Source organism: Schistocerca serialis, chromosome 11, assembly GCF_023864345.2.
Source record: "Schistocerca serialis cubense isolate TAMUIC-IGC-003099 chromosome 11, iqSchSeri2.2, whole genome shotgun sequence".
Taxonomy (NCBI): Eukaryota; Metazoa; Arthropoda; class Insecta; order Orthoptera; family Acrididae; genus Schistocerca; species Schistocerca serialis.
The window spans coordinates 121,588,971-121,607,076 of NC_064648.1; the positions used below are offsets into that span (position 1 = coordinate 121,588,971).

General features: G+C 45.3%; 1 protein-coding gene and 1 non-coding gene across 2 annotated transcripts in view; one reads left to right on the top strand and one right to left on the bottom strand.

The window, feature by feature from the left end:
* LOC126426523 (pleckstrin homology domain-containing family G member 5) overlaps positions 1–18,106 on the bottom strand; it is a 556,069-nt gene that overhangs the window by 110,407 nt on the left and 427,556 nt on the right. The window contains exon 17 of the mRNA XM_050088427.1: positions 5,299–5,513. Within this exon, the coding sequence (XP_049944384.1) occupies positions 5,299–5,513 (215 nt within the window). The remainder of the gene's footprint in view (positions 1–5,298; positions 5,514–18,106) is intronic.
* Trnap-cgg (transfer RNA proline (anticodon CGG)) lies at positions 8,146–8,220 on the top strand. The gene has a single exon. It is a non-coding gene; the product is annotated as a tRNA-Pro (tRNA).

Consider the following 18,106-nt stretch of genomic DNA (forward strand, 5'->3'; position numbering starts at 1 on the left):
ATTGGAGGGCAGCGTGGAGGGGAGACCAAGAGATGAATACACTAAGCAGATTCAGAAGGATGTAGGTTGAAGTAGGTACTGGGAGATGAAGCAGCTTGCACAGGATAGAGTAGCATGGAGAGCTGCGTCAAACCAGTTTCAGAACTGAAGACCACAACAACAACAACAAGGGCTTTAGTCCCAATTTTTTTTTTAAAAGAATGCATGAAAGGCGAGCCACTATGTGCTGTTAGCCAGTACTTACAGTTTTATATAAAAAAAAAATTCTCTTCCCATATATTGGGCAATGGCAGCAGGTCAGCTACTTTCTGTTTTTATTGCAAACTATGAATGAACTGTTAATTTTTAAGTTTTCTCCTGACATTGTATCACAAATTCGTTGTGGCTCCTTCAGTTTTTTCATCTTTTAAAGTAAATGGAGCATTGTATGATCACTGATACTGCACTTTACAAGAACTTCTACACTAGGGATGGTGCCGGTCTGTAGTACAACTGATGTCCGAAGACGATAGTGAGAAAGTACAAATCCATGAGCTGGGGCCGGCCGAAGTGGCCGTGCGGTTAAAGGCGCTGCAGTCTGGAACCGCAAGACCGCTACGGTCGCAGGTTCGAATCCTGCCTCAGGCATGGATGTGTGTGATGTCCTTACGTTAGTTAGGTTTCAGTAGTTCTAAGTTCTAGGCGACTGATGAGCTCAGAAGTTAAGTCCCATAGTGCTCAGAGCCATTTGAACCATTAGGCCATGCCACACTGTAACAGATACACAGGGTGTTTGAAAAAGAACTCCCTAGTTTTAAGTATAAATTTAATCAGGAAATTAATATCGTGAAAGAGAATTCCTTCAAGTTTTGTTTAATGTTAGTGGACCTCAACATGGGATCCATTTGTTGCCCTGCACATGTCGTGACGATATTGCACTTCTCGCCACGTATTCACAAACATTTCAGGTGTAACTGTCCCAACTGCTGCGATGATTCTTTCCCGTAAATACACTCCTGGAAATGCAAAAAAGAACACATTGACGCCGGTGTGTCAGACCCACCATACTTGCTCCGGACACTGCGAGAGGGCTGTACTAGCAATGATCACACGCACGGCACAGCGGACACACCAGGAACCGCGGTGTTGGCCGTCGAATGGCGCTAGCTGCGCAGCATTTGTGCACCGCCGCCGTCAGTGTCAGCCAGTTTGCCGTGGCATACGGAGCTCCATCGCAGTCTTTAACACTGGTAGCATGCCGCGACAGCGTGGACGTGAACCGTATGTGCAGTTGACGGACTTTGAGCGAGGGCGTATAGTGGGCATGCGGGAGGCCGGGTGGACGTACCGCCGAATTGCTCAACACGTGGGGCGTGAGGTCTCCACAGTACATCGATGTTGTCGCCAGTGGTCGGCGGAAGGTACACGTGCCCGTCGACCTGGGACCGGACCGCAGCGACGCACGGATGCACGCCAAGACCGTAGGATCCTACGCAGTGCCGTAGGGGACCGCACCGCCACTTCCCAGCAAATTAGGGACACTGTTGCTCCTGGGGTATCGGCGAGGACCATTCGCAACCGTCTCCATGAAGCTGGGCTACGGTCCCGCACACCGTTAGGCCGTCTTCCGCTCACGCCCCAACATCGTGCAGCCCGCCTCCAGTGGTGTCGCGACAGGCGTGAATGGAGGGACGAATGGAGACGTGTCGTCTTCAGCGATGAGAGTCGCTTCTGCCTTGGTGCCAATGATGGTCGTATGCGTGTTTGGCGCCGTGCAGGTGAGCGCCACAATCAGGACTGCATACGACCGAGGCACACAGGGCCAACACCCGGCATCATGGTGTGGGGAGCGATCTCCTACACTGGCCGTACACCACTGGTGATCGTCGAGGGGACACTGAATAGTGCACGGTACATCCAAACCGTCATCGAACCCATCGTTCTACCATTCCTAGACCGGCAAGGGAACTTGCTGTTCCAACAGGACAATGCACGTCCGCATGTATCCCGTGCCACCCAACGTGCTCTAGAAGGTGTAAGTCAACTACCCTGGCCAGCAAGATCTCCGGATCTGTCCCCCATTGAGCATGTTTGGGACTGGATGAAGCGTCGTCTCACGCGGTCTGCACGTCCAGCACGAACGCTGGTGCAACTGAGGCGCCAGGTGGAAATGGCATGGCAAGCCGTTCCACAGGACTACATCCAGCATCTCTACGATCGTCTCCATGGGAGAATAGCAGCCTGCATTGCTGCGAAAGGTGGATATACACTGTACTAGTGCCAACATTGTGCATGCTCTGTTGCCTGTGTCTATGTGCCTGTGGTTCTGTCAGTGTGATCATGTGATGTATCTGACCCCAGGAATGTGTCAATAAAGTTTCCCCTTCCAGGGACAATGAATTCACGGTGTTCTTATTTCAATTTCCAGGAGTGTAATTGATGTCGCTGATCTTTTCACTGGACACAACATTTTTTATGTGTCTCCAAAACTCCAGTGTGGTTAAGCTTGAGCATCGTGGTTGCCAAGGTATTGGGCCAGCCCTACCTATCCACCTTCCTGGAAAGGGAGGGTCAAGCGCTGCAGACACATGGTTACTGTAATAAGGTGGGGCGCCACCTTGGAAAAACACTAGTCCCTTTTCCGCCTCAATATCGTCCATTTGGGGAAAGACGTACTCTGTCAACATGCCACAGTAGCTGGTTCACCATCATGTTGACGTCTGAAATTACGCTGCACTGTTATAACTGACTCAGTTTTCAAAAGCAGAATAACACACTGCGCTTTCTGTTGCGTCGTACATTGTTGCTGAGTTGCTCTACACTACACTGGACGCACACCTGAACTGACGGAACAGAGGAAAAAAACAGCACTGGTACCGTCTCAAGGGCAAACAGACCTGCCAACTGCAGGGGAGGCAAACTTGGAGAGTTGATGAATCAAACACCGCAAACTAGAATAGTGTATGTCACCTTGTACAGATTCTAGGAGACATTAAAACTACGGAGTTCTTTTTCAAACAGACTGTATTATTGTCTCAGAAATCCTATGCCAGTTCTTATGCCACGCGTTTTCTGCTCGTTTCCGTCGGCATTGTTATTAAAATAGCCCTTACCACTTTTCCCATTTTCTGTAATAACGCAATACTGAAAGCAATGCAAATTTTTCAAATGAAAATTAGTCGTTTATTGCAAAAGGCATATTTAAAAGCGAAAAATTGTAGCTCACCTGCAATGACTAATTGATATTTCGGTTTTTTTACCTTGTTATGTGCAAAAAATAAAAAACTTGTTATAACTTAGAGCAGACAAGTACCAAAAAATCCCAGTTATTCGGAAGCTTTAACCAGTCTGCTTTTCCCACCCTTAGTACAGAAGTACACAAACAGTCGCTTTCCCCTCAATCCATTTGCGTGAGGAACAGGAAAGGAACGCGTGGTAGTGGTACAAGGTACCCCCTGCCATGCACCGCAACGTGGCTTGTGGAGTACGGTTGTAGATGCAGATGTAGAGTTGACCGGTATACAATTCGTGTCTAAGTACACTAACGGCAATGGAAAAGTGTCACAATGGCACCACACTGACACATATGTTCGCACAGCGATGGCAACCACGTCACGGTACTTTTACATCTGTCTCAGACCTGTCCCAATACTCTGTATTCTGTTGTTAAGGGATTCACTCGGAATGTAACTGGGACAACAAACTTAATTAAATATGTTGTAATTATGTTATTACCCTGTGACTACAGGTCTACGATAGTTAAACACTCAAAAGACATCCTAGAACAACCTCCAGAATTTTGTCGGTGGCATTTAGGATCACCCTGTATTGTAAACAATAGCAGCCCTAAAACAGAGCCTTGAGGTAATCCTGAAATTTCCTTAACATCTATCGAGCGCCTTCTGTAGTAAATGAGATGTTGAGTTCTGTCTGCTAAGAAGTCATGACTCTAGTGTAGTTTGATATAATTCTGCAGCTGTCGACAGGGGATCTCAAGTTGATTCCGTATTTCTAGATTTTCGGTAAGCTTTTGACACCGTCCCTCACAAGCGACTTCTAATCAAGCTGCAGGCCTATGGGGTATCGTCTCAGTTGTGCGACTGGATTCGTGATTTCCTGTCAGGAAGGTCGCAGTTCGTAGTAATCGACGGCAAATCATCGAGTAAAACTGGGACCTCTACTGTTCCTGATCTATATAAATGACCTGGGTGACAATCCGAGCAGTTCTCTTAGGTTGTTCGCAGATGATGCTGTAATTTACCGTCTAGTAAGGTCATCCGAAGACCAGTATCAGTCGCACAGCGATTTAGGAAATATTGCTGTATGGTGTGTCAGGTGGCAGTTGACGCTAAATAACGAAAAGTGTGAGGTGATCCACATGAGTTCCAAAGGAAATCCGTTGGAATTCGATTACTCGATAAATAGTACAATTCTCGAGGCTGTCAATTCAACTAAGTACCTGGGTGTAAAAATTACGAACAACTTCAGTTGGAAAGACCACATAGATAATATTGTGGGGAACGCGAGCCAAAGGTTGCGTTTCATTGGCATGACACTTAGAAGATGCAACAAGTCCACTAAAGAGGCAGCTTACATTACACTCGTTCGTCCTCTGTTAGAATATTGCTGCGCGGTGTGGGATCCTTACCAGGTGGGATCGACGGAGGACATCGAAAGGGTGAAAAAAAGGGCAGCTCGTTTTGTATTATCACGTAATAGGGGAGAGAGTGTGGCAGGTATGATACGCGAGTTGGGATGGAAGTCATTAAAGCAAAGACGTTTTTCGCCGCGGCGAGATCTATTTACGAAATTTCAGTCACCGACTTTCTCTTCCGAATGCGAAAATATTTTGTTGAGCCCAACCTACATAGGTAGGAACGATCATCAAAATAAAATGAGGGAAATCAGAGCTCGAACAGAAAGGTTTAGGTGTTCGCTTTTCCCGCGTGCTGTTCGGGAGTGGAATGGCAGGGAGATAGTATGATTGTGGTTCGACGAACCCTCTGCCAAGCACTTAAATGTGAATTGCAGAGTAATCTTGTAGATGTAGATGTAGATGTAGACATACACACTTGCACTTGTTGTAGTACACTGACCATTGCCCACGGAAAAACTGAATCAAATGTCGTCAACGAGATCTTCAAGAAAAGCACACGCGCGTAATATGGAACGGTATGCAGTATTCTGGCGCTTATTTATTGGCCCAACTTCCTCTGACAGTAGCCAGAGACACTTAAATTTTTCGCCATTTCTAAAAACAATTACGAATACCAACATATGTAATTTAGAGGCAAGATAGTGTAGGGCGGAGAGACCTACCTTGATGTCGTCTATGGCCCCAGCAGTCTTGTACCTCCGGTTGTCGGTGCGGCCGGCTCTCTTGCCATTGCCGTTGCCACCATCAGCGGCGCCGGTGACACCGACATCGACGGGACCAGCGCCTGGAGACTGGAGTAGCTGTTGAGGAGGTCCTCTGCCATCTTCAGCAGGGTAATCCCCCGGGGACGGCTTCTCGTCACTTGGCGGAGAAACACCTTCAAAACATTACACAACACAAGCTCAACTGCTGCTGCTTACAATATTTTCACTTTATGGTTCAGCGGTCTTCGATCTCGTACCAGTCAGTGCATCTGGCAGTGAAAGCCATAAAATTTTTTTGCAGTGGTGATGATGATCATTATAATCATCATAATAACACAAGGAAATTCACCATAATGCTCAAAGCATGATCACAATAATGACCAAAGTCATAATCTACGTCTACATTTATACTCCGCAAGCCACCCAACGGTGTGTGGCAGAGGCCACTTTACGTGCCAGTGTCATTACCTCCCTTTCCTGTTCCAGTCGCGTATGGTTCGCGGGAAGAACGACTGTCTGAAAGCCTCCGTGCGCGTTCGAATCTCTCTAATTTTACATTCGTGATCTCCTCGGGAGGTATAAGTAGGGGGAAGCAATATATTCGATACCTCATCCAGAAACGCACCCTCTCGAAACCTGGCGAGCAAGCTACACCGCGATGCAGAGCGCCTCTCTTGCAGAGTCTGCCACTCGAGTTTGCTAAACATCTCCGTAACGCTATCACGGTTACCAAATAACCCTGTGACGAAACGCGCCGCTCTTCTTTGGATCTTCTCTATCTCCTCCGTCAACCCGATCTGGTACGGATCCCACACTGATGAGCAATACTCGAGTATAGGTAGAACGAGTGTTTTGTAAGCCACCTCCTTTGTTGATGGACTACATTTTCTAAGCACTCTCCCAATGAATCTCAGCCTGGTACCCGCCTTACCAACAATTAATTTTATATGATCATTCCACTTCAAATCGTTCCGCACGCATACTCCCAGATATTTTACAGAAGTAACTGCTACCAGTGTTTGTTCCGCTATCATATAATCATACAATAAAGGATGCTTCTTTCTATGTATTCGCAATACATTACATTTGTCTATGTTAAGGGTCAGTTGCCACTCCCTGCACCAAGTGCCTATTCGCTGCAGATCTTCCTGCATTTCGCTACAATTTTCTAATGCTGCAACTTCTCTGTATACTACAGCATCATCCGCAAAAAGCTGCATGGGACTTCCGACACTATCTACTAGGTCATTTATATATATTGTGAAAAGCAATGGTCCCATAACACTCCCCTGTGGCACGCCAGAGGTTACTTTAACGTCTGTAGACGTCTCTCCATTGATAACAACATGCTGTGTTCTGTCTGCTAAAAACTCTTCAATCCAGCCACACAGCTGGTCACTAAATGATAATGACAATCATTATGATCATTAGTAAATCACTATGATAAATATCCACCCTCGGTAGCTGCGTGGTCAGCGTGACAGAAAGTCAATCCTAAGGGCCCGGGTTAGATTCCCGGATGGGTCGGAGATTTTCTCCACTAAGGTACAGGGTGTCGTGTTGTCCCATTCGTCATCATGTTATCCCCATCGACGCGCAAATCGCCGAAGCGGTGTCGAACCGAAAGACTTGCACCCGGCAAAAGGTCTCCCCGACGGGAGGCCCTAGTCACTCGACATTAACATTTTACTATGATGAATGTGGTCATAATCACGATAGTCGTCATTAGCCTATTCATAATAATGATCAGAACCACACTCGTGTCAATGGCCACACTACTGTAAAGATAACAACCACAGTCATAATCACGATTATCAAAGATCACTAAAATGATCATGATTGCGTAAATGGCCACAACAGTGATCGCAGTCACGACAACAATCAAGATCACATACGATCACAATACTTTTTTAGATTACATTAGATTTACTTTCATTCTAATTGATCCGTAGTGAGGAGGTCCTCCAGGATGTGGAACATGTCAGAAAAACAATAATACATGACAAATATTTACAACTAAAATAAATAAGCTAATGTACCATTCCACAGGTCCCAAGTGGAATGATCGTCATTTTTTAATGAACACTAAGAGTCATTTTACAAATACTAATGCACTGAATTTAAAATAAAAAAGTTTTTTATTTATTTATAAGGTAATAAACATGTAATATAATTACTGTAATACTTATTTACAATGAACACATTACTGCACTGAAATGGTGCAGAAGTTAGATTATACCCCAGATCACGTAAGAAACAGATTGCCCAATCAGAATGAGATTTTCACTCTTCAGCGGAGTGTGCGCTGATATGAAACTTCCTGGCAGATTAAAACCGTGTGCCCGACCGAGACTCGAACTCGGGACCTTTGCCTTTCGCGGGCAAGTGCTCTACCAACTGAGCTACCGAAGCACGACTGACGCGCAGTACTCACAGCTTTACTTCTGCCAGTACCTCGTCTCCTACCTTCCAAACTTAACAGAAGCTCTCCTGCGAACCTTGCAGAACTAGCACTCCTGAAAGAAAGGATATTGCGGAGACATGGCTTAGCCACAGCCTGGGGGATGTTTCCAGAATGAGATTTTCACTCTGCAGCGGAGTGTGCGCTGATATGAAACTTCCTGGCAGATTAAAACTGTGTGCCCGACCGAGACTCGAACTCGGGACCTTTGCCTTTCGCGGGCAAGTGCTCTTTCTTTCAGGAGTGCTAGTTCTGCAAGGTTCGCAGGAGAGCTTCTGTAAAGTTTGGAAGGTAGGAGACGAGGTACTGGCAGAAGTAAAGCTGTGAGTACCGGGCGTGAGTCCTGCTTCGGTAGCTCAGTTGGTAGAGCACTTGCCCGCGGAAGGCAAAGGTCCCGAGTTCGAGTCTCGGTCGGGCACACAGTTTTAATCTGCCAGGAAGTTTCAGATTGCCCAATCGCTTGGTCTAGCAGATAACCCTTGTCAGGGAACAACCACCAGGCGGCAACAGCGTCACACCCTTACTTGTGGCACCAACCACTAGATGGCACTCCGTTCTGTGAAATATGTGGCAACATCGTCCGAACGCATGCAGCTTTCCACCATATGGCATCTGTAAAGTACAGCTGTTACTAGAGATGGGTCGAACTCGTTCATTCCCGTGAAGTACTTCATTCATTTCACTCTTTGCCGTGAAGCGTTCAAATGAAGTAGTTCATTCATGAAGTACGGAAGCCTGGCGAAGTTGCCCAGTTCGCCGCTCAGCCGCGGCTACGCTCGCTTCGCCTCGCTCGTACAATAAAGCTTCGTAATACTTCATAATTTTACCAACAGATGGCCGAACTATGAAGTAACGTCCACGTAATGTTTTGCGTCTTACAGCGTCTGAGGTAACTTAAATACAGCATGGTCGAAGGGGACAAAGGAAAGATAAACAGAGAAGCCTGTCACATATAAAGAAGGTATTACGTTTAACCTTGCTCGACATTTTTTCATGAAGCGCCAAAAAGAGTCTTCATCTGCCAAGTGAAACCTTATTTGTTGTGTTTATGGACTGAAAACTAGGGCTACTAACGAAATTAAGTCCAATTTTATGTTCCTTTTAAAATTTAATCCAGAATAGAATGAGTATGTTTACCACTGTCACAAAGTTTATATACCTACGTTAAGTAATTATTCAGAAGTTTTCCTGTATATTTTATTTTTGTTGAGAATAATAACCCTCTAAATTCAAAACGTAAACTGTCACCTGTAGTCACTGGTACGATTTCAGGTAAAGTCCCTCTTTATTTTATTCGGAAAGCAATTTTTGTGTCTGTTCACGCTTATACAATGGCTAGCAACTAGCGATCGCGTAGAAGTAGTGAAATTTGGGGTTTCTTCGCCGATTTAGGTGATGGGAAAGCAAAGTGCAACTGTTGTTGTAAGTGTATTTCACCGCGCGATTCGTCGACAGGTAGTAGAGGGAGGACTGAAGTGAAGGGAGAATGAGTGACGTAGCGCCAATGTAGTGGGAGAGGGAGAGGGGAAGAGAGTGAGTGAACGAACTAGAAAAAAAGTGTGGAGTGTGCTATCTGTGGAGAGTTTGAAGTACCAGTTCATTGAAATTGAGTGGTTAGTTCACACTTCACTGGAGTGAAGCGTTCATTTGAACGACTCATTCACGAGCTCCCCACCACTAGCTGTTACTGACATACCGGTGGTAGTGGATCGAGTCATCATGCCGAGGGCCTGCGAGTATATCAACTGTGGAAGGAGTAGATGGACAAATCCTGAACTAAAAATGTTCAGATTTCCCGTCAAAGATAAAGAAAGGTTACGAGAGTGGATTTTAAATTCAGATAAATCAATAAATTAGTTACGAGTAAGAATTAATAAAGATCCCTAAGCATTCGATCCTATCTAAATTTTGTCGATCTTATATTCTGATATAACGTGGCAGCCGTTCCTGTACAAGAATCATAGCATACAATTTTTAAATGAAATCTTTGCTGCGATTTGGACTTTTTTAAACCGTTTATTCACTGCACTATTGTAATTTTGGCTGTGGAGGCATTTTTGTGTGCAATGTGAAAACTGAAACCAATATAAGATATGGATAACAAAATGCAAAGCATAGTGTGGTAACATTTGGTAAACAATTTAAGAAGCATTACCTTACAAGACCTTTCCATTGGTACTTGAAAATGGCTCTAGAGCTGAAATCGCAACAGTGAAATAAATGAATAATAGCCGTCATCTAACTGCTAGGTCATCGGTCCCTCTAAATCCTGGTATATACTAGAGCGAACGAAGTGAACGAGTGTAAAACCTCGTTTACACTGCTGCAAACGAGTATTCATAGATAATTCGCCAATTTTCACTGCCATTCGTTGATACTTGTGAACAAGCGTTTATACTGGAATGAAGGGAGGAGAATTGAAGAGAACGAGCATAACATGCAAACTATAGGCGCTGCCTATTTTAATTTTTTTTATCTGTGCGCTAATAATCCTCTCACAGCGTTCACTCGAAAACAACACTGCTTATAGTAACAGGTCTGCGCGAGTGCGCGTATCCCCAGTAATAACTGTGTTGCAGATAAAAGCGTACCTCTGTTGCGAATATTTGAGGGTTATCTTTAAACTGTACAAAGTAAATCTTTAACAAAAATGGTTCAAATGGCTCTGAGCACTATGGGACTCAACTGCTGTGGTCATAAGTCCCCTAGAACTTAGAACTACTTAAACCTAACTAACCTAAGGACAGCACACAACACCCAGCCATCACGAGGCAGAGAACATCCCTGACCCCGCCGGGAATCGAACCCGGGAACCCGGGCGTGGGAAGCGAGAACGCTACCGCACGACCACGAGATGCGGGCAATTTTTAACATAATTATGGTTTGCCGTCTGTGGCTCTTCAAAGTTGACACCGCCAAAATATGCTCGAAAAACACGCTTCCACTTGTATATTACCGCGTTTGAAGCCCCCTTTCAACAACAATCCAAAATTCATCGTTTTGTGCCACTCTTATATCATTTACGATAAGTTACATGCAAAGTAAAAGAATTTAAATTTGAAATGACTGTCACTGAAATATATCCAGCATTAATTCGCATCATAACGGAGTGCGGATATTGGAAACTTTCTAGAGTTAAACTGCACGTGGAGATCTTTTTTACCACCATAATCCGTATGAGAAGAGCTGTATAGCAAAGAGGAAATAGACGGCATGGAAGGCGAGTGTAAAACCTATGTGACTGCAACACAGTCTGCATTTTAAACAGTAACTCGCGAGAAATGTTTGTGTGTTACGTTTCATTTATTTCATTTCGCATATGATTGTGAGAAATAAACTTGATTTGTAGAATTACAGGAGCTAATCTACATTCTTAGATTGAAAACTCGGGAAAAACCACAGCCCATCATGAGGTATTACAGTCAGCAGTGTGACGAATGCATTTCGCGCGCATCGCTCTAGCCGAACGCAAATCAGCGGCATTCAAGTCACAGAAGACACAGCGTTGCCAATTCCGCGACATGGACAGGTCAGTTAGGCCGGTATTACACTATCAAATTTCTTTGTCAAAGATTTGATCAAAGATGTGATCCAATATTCCGTCCAATATATTTGACAAAGATCTTTGACGTAGCGCTAGAAGGGGTATTACACTGTCATCAAATTTTTCGTCAAAGTTCAAGATGGCTGACAACAACTTGTTATTTAACCGCAGCAGTTCTACGTACTCCAATTGCATTGTGTGCACATGCGGAAAAGAAGTGGGGGGAAAAATGGAACCATACATACGAGGTTGACAGTCTTAAAAGTCCTGGGATTACAACTTGATAATAAATTCAGTTGGGAGGAGCACACCACAGAACTGCAGAAAGGCCTTAACAAATCTGTATTTGCAATTCGAGTGTTAGCAGACATAGGCAACATAAAAATGAAAAAGCTTGCATAATTTCATTCCATAATGTCATATGGGATAATATTTTGGGGGTAAATCTTGAAGACAAACAAAAGTTTTCAAGGTCCAAAAGCGTGTAATACGTATTATTTGTGGAGTAAATTCACGGACCTTCTGCAGAAACCTCTTCAAAGAACTGGGTATACTAACTACTGCCTCTCAGTATATTTACTTCTTAATGAAATTTGTCGTAAATAATATATCTCTTTTTCCAACAAACAACCCAATTCATACATACAATACCAGGAACAAAAATGATCTGCACAAGGACTTAAAAGCGCTTACTTTAGTCCAAAAAGGGGTCCACTACACAGGAACACTCACCTTCAATAATTTGCCAGCAAACATAAATAATTTAGTTAGAAATAAAGATCAGTTTAAAAGGAGCCTGAAAGACTTACTACTGGCCAACTCCTTCTACTCCATTGGCGAAATTTGTAATAGAAACAAATGATGTATTGTATTTATTCATACTATTAGTATTGGTATTTCAGCTTAAAAAAATCGACATGTTCCACATCCACGAGGATCTCCTCAGCACAGATCTATGGAACGAAAAAACTAATCTAATCTGGGTGAAACCGTGGGTTTTACGACGACACGATAAAAGCATTCAACAAAACTTGTTACGTGAGCTTACAGTGGAAGAGATCAAGTCGTACATCAATTACTTAAGAATGGATGAGCATCCATTTCTGTATGTGCTCAATGAAGTGTATCCTCATATCACAAAGCACAATATTCACTTAAGAACTGCTACATCTTCAGAAGACAGGCTCACTGTAACACTCCGATTCCTTGCTACAGGAGAGGGTAATGTTAGGTTACAGAATGAGATTTTCACTCTGCAGCGGAGTGTGCGCTGATATGAAACTTCCTGGCAGATTAAAACTGTGTGCCCGACCGAGACTCGAACTCGGGACCTTTGCCTATCGCGGGCAAGCGCTCTACCATCTGAGCTACCGAAGCACGACTCACGCCCGGTACTCACAGCTTTACTTCTGCCAGTACCTCGTCTCCTACCTTCCAAACTTTACAGAAGCCCTCCTGCGAACCTTGCAGAACTAGCACTCCTGAAAGAAAGGATATTGCGGAGACATGGCTTAGCCACAGCCTAGGGGATGTTTCCAGAATGAGATTTTCACTCTGCAGCGGAGTGTGCGCTGATATGAAACTTCCTGGCAGATTAAAACTGTGTGCCCGACCGAGACTCGAACTCGGGACCTTTGCCTATCGCGGGCAAGCGCTCTACCATCTGAGCTACCGAAGCACGACTCACGCCCGGTACTCACAGCTTTACTTCTGCCAGTACCTCGTCTCCTACCTTCCAAACTTTACAGAAGCTCTCCTGCGAACCTTGCAGAACTAGCACTCCTGAAAGAAAGGATATTGCGGAGACATGGCTTAGCCACAGCCTAGGGGATGTTTCCAGAATGAGATTTTCACTCTGCAGCGGAGTGTGCGCTGATATGAAACTTCCTGGCAGATTAAAACTGTGTGCCCGACCGAGACTCGAACTCGGGACCTTTGCCTTTTGCGGGCAAGCGCTCTACCATCTGAGCTACCGAAGCACGACTCACGCCCGGTACTCACAGCTTTACTTCTGCCAGTACCTCGTCTCCTACCTTCCAAACTTTACAGAAGCTCTCCTGCGAACCTTGCAGAACTAGCACTCCTGAAAGAAAGGATATTGCGGAGACATGGCTTAGCCACAGCCTAGGGGATGTTTCCAGAATGAGATTTTCACTCTGCAGCGGAGTGTGCGCTGATATGAAACTTCCTGGCAGATTAAAACTGTGTGCCCGACCGAGACTCGAACTCGGGACCTTTGAATACGCGGGCAAGCGCTCTACCATCTGAGCTACCGAAGCAGGACTCACGCCCGGTACTCACAGCTTTACTTCTGCCAGTACCTCGTCTCCTACCTTCCAAACTTTACAGAAGCTCTCCTGCGAACCTTGCAGAACTAGCACTCCTGAAAGAAAGGATATTGCGGAGACATGGCTTAGCCACAGCCTAGGGGATGTTTCCAGAATGAGATTTTCACTCTGCAGCGGAGTGTGCGCTGATATGAAACTTCCTGGCAGATTAAAACTGTGTGCCCGACCGAGACTCGAACTCGGGACCTTTGCCTTTCGCGGGCAAGCGCTCTACCATCTGAGCTACCGAAGCACGACTCACGCCCGGTACTCACAGCTTTACTTCTGCCAGTACCTCGTCTCCTACCTTCCAAACTTTACAGAAGCTCTCCTGCGAACCTTGCAGAACTAGCACTCCTGAAAGAAAGGATATTGCGGAGACATGGCTTAGCCACAGCCTAGGGGATGTTTCCAGAATGAGATTTTCACTCTGCAGCGGAGTGTGCGCTGATATGAAACTTCCTGGCAGATTAAAACTGTGTGCCCGACCGAGACTCGAACTCGGGACCTTTGAATACGCGGGCAAGCGCTCTACCATCTGAGCTACCGAAGCACGACTCACGCCCGGTACTCACAGCTTTACTTCTGCCAGTACCTCGTCTCCTACCTTCCAAACTTTACAGAAGCTCTCCTGCGAACCTTGCAGAACTAGCACTCCTGAAAGAAAGGATATTGCGGAGACATGGCTTAGCCACAGCCTAGGGGATGTTTCCAGAATGAGATTTTCACTCTGCAGCGGAGTGTGCGCTGATATGAAACTTCCTGGCAGATTAAAACTGTGTGCCCGACCGAGACTCGAACTCGGGACCTTTGCCTTTCGCGGGCAAGCGCTCTACCATCTGAGCTACCGAAGCACGACTCACGCCCGGTACTCACAGCTTTACTTCTGCCAGTACCTCGTCTCCTACCTTCCAAACTTTACAGAAGCTCTCCTGTGAACCTTGCAGTACTAGCACTCCTGAAAGAAAGGATATTGCGGAGACATGGCTTAGCCACAGCCTAGGGGATGTTTCCAGAATGAGATTTTCACTCTGCAGCGGAGTGTGCGCTGATATGAAACTTCCTGGCAGATTAAAACTGTGTGACCGACCGAGACTCGAACTCGGGACCTTTGCCTTTTGCGGGCAAGCGCTCTACCATCTGAGCTACCGAAGCACGACTCACGCCCGGTACTCACAGCTTTACTTCTGCCAGTACCTCGTCTCCTACCTTCCAAACTTTACAGAAGCTCTCTTGCGAACCTTGCAGAACTAGCACTCCTGAAAGAAAGGATATTGCGGTGACATGGCTTAGCCACAGCCTAGGGGATGTTTCCAGAATGAGATTTTCACTCTGCAGCGGAGTGTGCGCTGATATGAAACTTCCTGGCAGATTAAAACTGTGTGCCCGACCGAGACTCGAACTCGGGATCTTTGCCTTTCGCGGGCAAGCGCTCTACCATCTGAGCTACCGAAGCACGACTCACGCCCGGTACTCAAAGCTTTACTTCTGCCAGTACCTCGTCTCCTACCTTCCAAACTTTACAGAAGCTCTCCTGCGAACCTTGCAGAACTAGCACTCCTGAAAGAAAGGATATTGCGGAGACATGGCTTAGCCACAGCCTAGGGGATGTTTCCAGAAAGAGATTTTCACTCTGCAGCGGAGTGTGCGCTGATATGAAACTTCCTGGCAGATTAAAACTGTGTGCCCGACCGAAGCTCGAACTCGGGACCTTTGCCTTTCGTGGGCAAGTGCTCTTTCTTTCAGGAGTGCTAGTTCTGCAAGGTTTGCAGGAGAGCTTCTGTTAAGTTTGGAAGGTAGGAGACGAGGTACTGGCAGAAGTAAAGCTGTGAGTACCGGGCGTGAGTAATGCTTCGGTAGCTCAGATGGTAGAGCGCTTGCCCGCGAAAGGTAAAGGTCCCGAGTTCGAGTCTCGGTCGGGCACACAGTTTTAATCTGCCAGGAAGTTTCAATGTTAGGTTAGGTCAGGTTAAGTCTCCAATGTTCTTAATCTATCTTTGTATTCAGGGTGCCTCACGTTGTAAAGCGCCTCATCAGCTTCAGACATCTCTATTAATTTTGTAGTTGTCGACACACACCAATTGTATTTACCGGCAATGGTTATAAAAACACTACAGACGACAGAACGCTGCAGATATGCTAGCGCTCCATGTGGTAACATGTCACATTGCAGTCAACAGAAGACAAGCGGTTTCTTTGATCAAATATACAGCGAGGCCCTAGATTTGATCAAATATTGGACGACATTTGACAAAGTCCCTATTACACTATCAAATATCTTTGACAGAGATTTTGGACAAAGATATTGGACAAAGAAATTTGATAGTGTAATACCGGCCAGCATTGTAGCGTCGCCTGGGACATCTGTTGACCGACGGGAAAACTATTTTTTCGGTTGCCTGTTCTGCCATAAGGACGGTCAATCTGTTTCTTACGTGATCTGGGATTATACTTACACACACACATACACACACACACACACACACACAAATTTTCAATGAACACATTACTGCACTGAAATTGTGCCACGGTCAGGAATATTTCTATTAATATCCAGCTCTTTTATTATGGCGAAAGACATATACGCTGCCACACTGAGCTGTTTTCAGAATCGCACGTGTCAAAACAAACCACTAGCGGACGACAGTATAGAATCTCGAACGTTCGTAAAAGTCGATAGGTGCGTTAATCGACTAAAGCGTGTATACGTCATAATGACGTCACTTTATATCCAGGTTGGGTGAACTTAGCATCCTCCATATTAGACACGCTGGACCTACACCTGGAGTTATGGTCTGGGGTGTGATTATGTATGACAGCGGGAGCACTCTCGTGGCTATCCCACTCACTCTGACCGCAAATTTGTTCGTAAATCTGGTGATACGACCTATTGCGCTGCAATTCAAGAACACTTTCCATAGTGTGTTTTCCAACAGGATAACGCTCGACCACATACTGCTGTTGTAACCCTACATGCTCTTCAGTGTGTCGACATGTCCCTTCGCCAGCTCGGCCACCAGATCTGTCTGCAACTGAGCACAATGGGACGACAACTCTAGCATCATTCACAACCACCATTAACTGCCCCTGAATTGACTGATCAAATGCATCGGCCATGGACCTCTAGCCCACAATCTGACACTCAGCACCTGTAAAATGCAATGGATGTTCGTTTTCATGCTTGCATTCAACATTCTGGCGATTAAACCTGTTATCAACATAGTATTTCACATTTGAATGGCTTATCTCGCACTTAAATTAACCTCAGAGTGTTAATCACTTAAATATGTTACCAAGAGAAATGTATTCCCGACATTGCATTACTCAACATAAATTTTTTTTTTTTGGTGTTGTGGTTTTTTCCGATCAGTGGATAATGCACCCATAACAAAGAACAGAATAGTATAAGAGTATAAGCAGTGAAGAACAGGAGAACTAGATCTGACTGTAAGAGTGTCGCACCAGATGGGAATAACATTTTCGATTTTTTGAACAGTTATGTTGGACAGTATTTCTGTTTTAGTTCTAATACTAAAGAATAAACAAATATTCTGTAATGTTTTTGTTCCTTATTCAAACTTCATTGTCATGTCAGAAGGTAACACAGACATCGACCTGTTACTCTGCGCGAAATGAAGTAAATTGAGGTAAGTACACTGGAAAAAAATTTAGTCCCCCCCCCCCCCCCCCAGAGGACATGACACCAATACCATGTAATAAGGCCTCAAGCCTCGACAATGGCCACAATCCGAGGAGGAAGGGAGTCTGTTCATCTCTTCAGTTATGGTATATCCACCTGAAGTGACACACACCGGTCATGAGGTCCCACACAGCTACCAAATTGAGGGCTTATTGACTGTCACTATTCCACATAGTCCCACACGCTTTCTACAGTATTAAAATCAGGGGATTTTGTAAGAGAACTGAGGTGTGATTATATGCCCAAGCTTTCATCAAACCAGGAACATATGCACTGAGCTCTGTGAACATGGTCTTATCTTCCTGGGAGATGGCAGTGTCTATGGATAATTTGTCAGGGATGTGTAGAAAAAGGTGATTATTGGTAAGGAAAGTGATCAAATGAACATGTTGGTTCATGCTCAGGGTCACCTGAATGACTGGACCAAAATCACGGTAGGAAGAGCACACTCATTAACATGACAGAATACATTGTGGATTGAACTGCACTCTCCACGCACTGTGGATCAAACACCTGACTGGGCAATCGGTGCACTTGGCTCACTGTAATATTTGGAAGGAGGCGATTCGCGACTCATCTGTCCATACTACGTGGCTCCCCAGTCAGCCATTGTCCAGTACCTGTGTCGCCTGGCCCACTGAAGTTACAAAGATTTGTTTGCTGCTGTAGCCAAGTTGCCTTCACAATAACTGCCTGGAAACTGGTTGAGATGGCTCTGCATTCGGTGAGAGCAG